Source organism: Macadamia integrifolia, chromosome 13, assembly GCF_013358625.1.
Source record: "Macadamia integrifolia cultivar HAES 741 chromosome 13, SCU_Mint_v3, whole genome shotgun sequence".
Lineage (NCBI taxonomy): Eukaryota > Viridiplantae > Streptophyta > Magnoliopsida > Proteales > Proteaceae > Macadamia > Macadamia integrifolia.
Window position 1 is genome coordinate 6,241,972 of NC_056569.1, and position 4,429 is coordinate 6,246,400.

The window sequence follows — 4,429 nt, forward strand, 5'->3', positions numbered from 1 at the left end:
GGGGGGGGGGGGGCTGTAGTCCAGCACAAACTTTGTGATTTGATGAGCCTGCTCAACTAATGTGGTTCACAGCAGAGAAGAAAATTTCTAAAGCATTATCCCAGGGTTATAATTCACCAAATCAAAAATCTCTTTCAGAGTACTTAAATAGAATATACCTTTAACCATTTCACAGAGAAATTTCGCCCATAATGTGCAGTGCCATGTGCATGTTTCCAGTTTCCTCCTCCAACAAATCCACCAATTTTAGATGTCATCTTTGCACATCCCTAAAAAGTTACAGTTCAACACATAAAAATTCAGCAAACTTGACCAAACTAGATGAAATTAAATTACATTAGCGGCATTAGTGAATGTTTGATCATTCAAATGAAATGCAGAGTCAGCACATAGCCATAGTAGAAAATAGTCTAAACAATAACAGATCAAGTACACGATCCTATATCCAAGACTACCTGGAAATGGCGTGTTCGATTGACGGAAAAGATCAAAAACACATGCTCCACCGAGTCAAAGGCGTCATTTAATTTAGCCTCGTTGCTTCTTTGGGTTGCCCACACTCCTTGTTGCACAGATAATTCCAAATTTTCGCGATTGCAACTTTTAACAATGAAATACCTATATTTTCATTTACCAAATGAAAGTAAGGAGGTTGACGTTCATGAAGACATTCACATAAAACCACATAAGTTATACAAAAAAAAGTAGAATAGATAGATCCATAAGAACAGTTTACTGGATTTCACAGGTGTTGGAGGCTTCAAGTTGGCAGATCAAACTGACTTATCACTCACATACATGCCAAAAGAGAATTTACCTAGGCCTGATATTTTCAAAACGCAACAAGTTAGATCCTTCAAGTTTCTCACTTGTGAGTTCTAGCTTAGAATCACTTGCTATGTGGTGCAAACCTGGGTCAGAATAACCCTTATTGGGTCGCTTGTGGGCCCACCCAAACAATAAATCCCAGTTATATCATAATTAGCGGAAGTTAAACCACAAGAGAATGTGACAAATAAAGGAAAGGTAACGTATAAGTGGAGAGGGGTAGTTTTGGAATGGGAAGCAAAATATGGATTGAAGGTAATAATGGCACAGGGGGAGGGTAAAATGGGCAAAGGGAGCTAATGGGTTTTGATTACTTAAGGAAAGGAAGGAATCATCTTCAACCTTCGATCATGAACACCAGGAGCAGGAGGAGAGACTCAATCGACTGAAATTCTATAAATCTTCGTTTGGCCTGAAATTTCAGGCAAAGTGTTGCAGCTCAGAGCTCTATCAACTCAATCCCATCACAGTTTCCATTATCAACTAAATAAGGAGTATTTAATATCTGAAATCAGACCAGATGAACTTCCCAGTTGCAGGTTTTGTCAAATACTCAAATCTCACCGCAGGAGAAGCTTTTGGGTATGAGTCTCTAAAGTATGAATCTCCCTTGGGTGACGATTCAATGCCCCAAAACTCGGGGTGAACAAGCTTATATTGAAGGAGTTCCTTATTCTTCCCAAATCAGAACACAACCAACAGGTTTGGAAAAAAAAAGTTAAGGGAGGAAAGAGAGAAGAATAAGAATGAAAGAAAAAGGAAGAAGGAAAAGAGAGAGAGAGAGAAGAAGGGTATCTCAAGCAAAGGAAGGGGGAGATCTCACGCCACAGCCATATCACAGGAGAAACTCAAAAATGCTTTCACTTCATTCATATTCATTCAAATCTCTTCTGTGTTCTACGTATAACAATGTCAACATAGAGAAAAGCAAAACATATTGAAGGAAACCAACTCAAAGAAGAAACTAACAAACTAAGCGATATCTAAGAAAAGGAAACTACCAAAGTAATCCCTAAGTCATCTACCCACCCGTATAAAATAAAACAAAATAAACTTAAAGATTAGCAGATTACAACCAGCCCCCCACCCCCCTATGGACCAGAAATTGGGTTGGGCCAGCTCCGTCTCAGCTTAGGCCTCCAAAGAGGGTCGTTCTGGTCCAGCCAAGTGAAGGAAATTGCTTCACCATGGCTCCATATAAGTGTTCAATTAGTGTCCAATGATAGGGATAGGTTGGTGGATTTCAATTTCCACCATTATAATCTGTTACCAATCAGAGAATTCCCCAAAAACATTGTATGAATCAATGTTGCAAGATAGTTATCACTGTCATTCAACAGATATCCCATCATCTTCTCTCACAGAGAAAAGGATACAGAGCGATTTCATTCCTCAGCAAAAAGCAGCAAGGTGTAGATATTATGGCATATAGGGGATTCTCATGTAATTTCCATATTTGATATCTTTAGCTTAACACAAGCCCATTATTTCATTCAACCTCGAAAAAATGAAAAGTAAATATAGATATTATTAAGTGCATACTTGAATCCAAGCATTATTGTACAAAAACAATCTAGAGCAAGATTTCTTTCTTTATGCTCAACTGCTCATGGGAAGCAAAAAAGAAGGAACAAGTAAATTTACACATTAAATGGGTATTGGGTAATAAGAATGAAAACAAAACAGCTCAAAAACACTTCTATATGGCAACAACTATTGATATAGGTTTCAAAGGCATTGTTTACAGCTTAAGTGTAAGGATAGACCACTCGAAACCATATGTGCATAGAATTATACTGTAATTGGTTCACATAACCTCATAAATAATCTACGAACTCTGATCACACCTAGATGAACCTTGAGGAAGTGGTGTAGCTGTTCTGTTAGCTTGAATAGGCACACCATTGGGGAGATTCTGCGTCTGAATCTGGCTAACCTGCTGCTGTTGAAACTGAGCTTGTGGTTGTTGTGGCTGTTGTGACTGAACATTGGTGGAGTCAGCAGTGGTAGATATTTTTACTGCTAAACCTTGATTGACAGTCGCAGGACCTTGTGGAAACTGAGGCCTTTCAATTTGTTGGCCATAACCACCACCCCGGTGCTGGTAAAATCTGTTTGAGCCATAATTGAATGAACTCAAATGCTGAATCTTCTGGAGGACTTCTTCCACGGAAGGTGGAGGTCCATCTTGCTTCACATGCCTATACCGGCAATCAGGACCATTTGGACAAAATCCAAATTTGTACCTGCATTTTAGAAATTCTCCTTAGAAATATACATCTCAGATTTAAATAGATGTGGCGCCTTTCACACATGCTAATATTAAGGCAAAAGCATCATGATTAACAGTAGGTAAAGAAAGCAGATAGAAAACAACACAAAGATGGATTCAAGTGCAGAAATGCAGCAAGTTAATAAACCCTGCAATGGTAACAAGAGGAACCGTGTCCCTCTGTGAAGTCTGAGAGTGATGCAGAGTAACGTCACATAATTATCGTGAACACATGGCACCATGCATGAATGTAACAATTACATGTGAGTTACTATTGAGTGTCTATTGTCAAGTAGTAGCTGAAAAAAGGCCCAGCAGAGCTGAACCTAAAGCATTTTTCTAGGTCAATAAAGACCATATGGAGATCCTTCTTGCAATCTATAAATCAATTATACCTCCTTAAATGCAATTCTCTAATTATACATCTTTTTTTTTATTATGTTAAATCTAATCCTACCATATGTACACGCATTTACTTGAAACTCTTCTATTCTCCAATACTTGCCAAATTAACTCTTTAAGAACTCTGTAATAAGCTTTTTCTAAGTCAATAAAGCTCATATGGAGATCCTATTTGCAATCTCTAAATCAATTATACCTCCTAAAATGCAATTTTCCAATTGCAACTCCCTTCTTTTTTTTTTTTGGTGGGTGGGGTTGTTAAATCTAATTCTACCATATGTATACGCATTTACTTGTAACTCTTCTATTCTCTAATAATTTCCAAATTAACTCTTTAAGAAATTTGCCATAAGCTTTCTCTAGGTCAATAAAGCACATATGGAGATCCTTCTTGTATTCTCTAAATCAATTACAACAACAACAAATATAACCTTATCCCAACTAAATGGAGTCGGCTACATGGATCCGATATGAAAAAGAGAATCAAGAAGCAATGAAATAAGGAAAAATAAGTGAAAAGGGACTAAGAGAAGCAAATAAGGTAGAAATCCAAGATGTGTCACAAGAATATCCCTTCCACATGGTCCGCTACCCGGATCCTTGTCCTCCGCAAAACTCTATCCATGGTCATACTAGAATCAAGCCCCACCACATGCAGGTCTTTTCTCACCACTTCATTAATAGACATTTTAGCCCTACCCCTCCCTCTTTTGGCTCCCTCCAAATGAATCTGCTCAATCTTCCTTAGTGGAACCTCTATAGGTCTCCGTTGCACATGGCCATACCACCTCAGCCGGTTCTCGCAGAACTTGTCCTGGATTGGTGCAACCCCCAACTTATTTCTCATACAATAATTCCTTACTCTATTCTCTAAATCAATTATACCCCTTTAAATGCAATTCTCTAATTATAATTTTTTTTTTTGGG

The 4,429-nt window shown here is 38.1% G+C and overlaps 1 protein-coding gene across 1 annotated transcript in view; it reads right to left on the reverse strand.

The window, feature by feature from the left end:
* The window catches only part of LOC122058952 (30-kDa cleavage and polyadenylation specificity factor 30-like), a 6,605-nt gene that overhangs the window by 1,225 nt on the left and 951 nt on the right, over positions 1–4,429 (reverse strand). The window contains exons 2-4 of the mRNA XM_042621667.1: positions 2,676–3,074; positions 456–618; positions 159–269 (exon numbers count right to left, since the gene is read on the reverse strand). Of these exons, the coding sequence (XP_042477601.1) occupies positions 159–269; positions 456–618; positions 2,676–3,074 (673 nt within the window). The remainder of the gene's footprint in view (positions 1–158; positions 270–455; positions 619–2,675; positions 3,075–4,429) is intronic.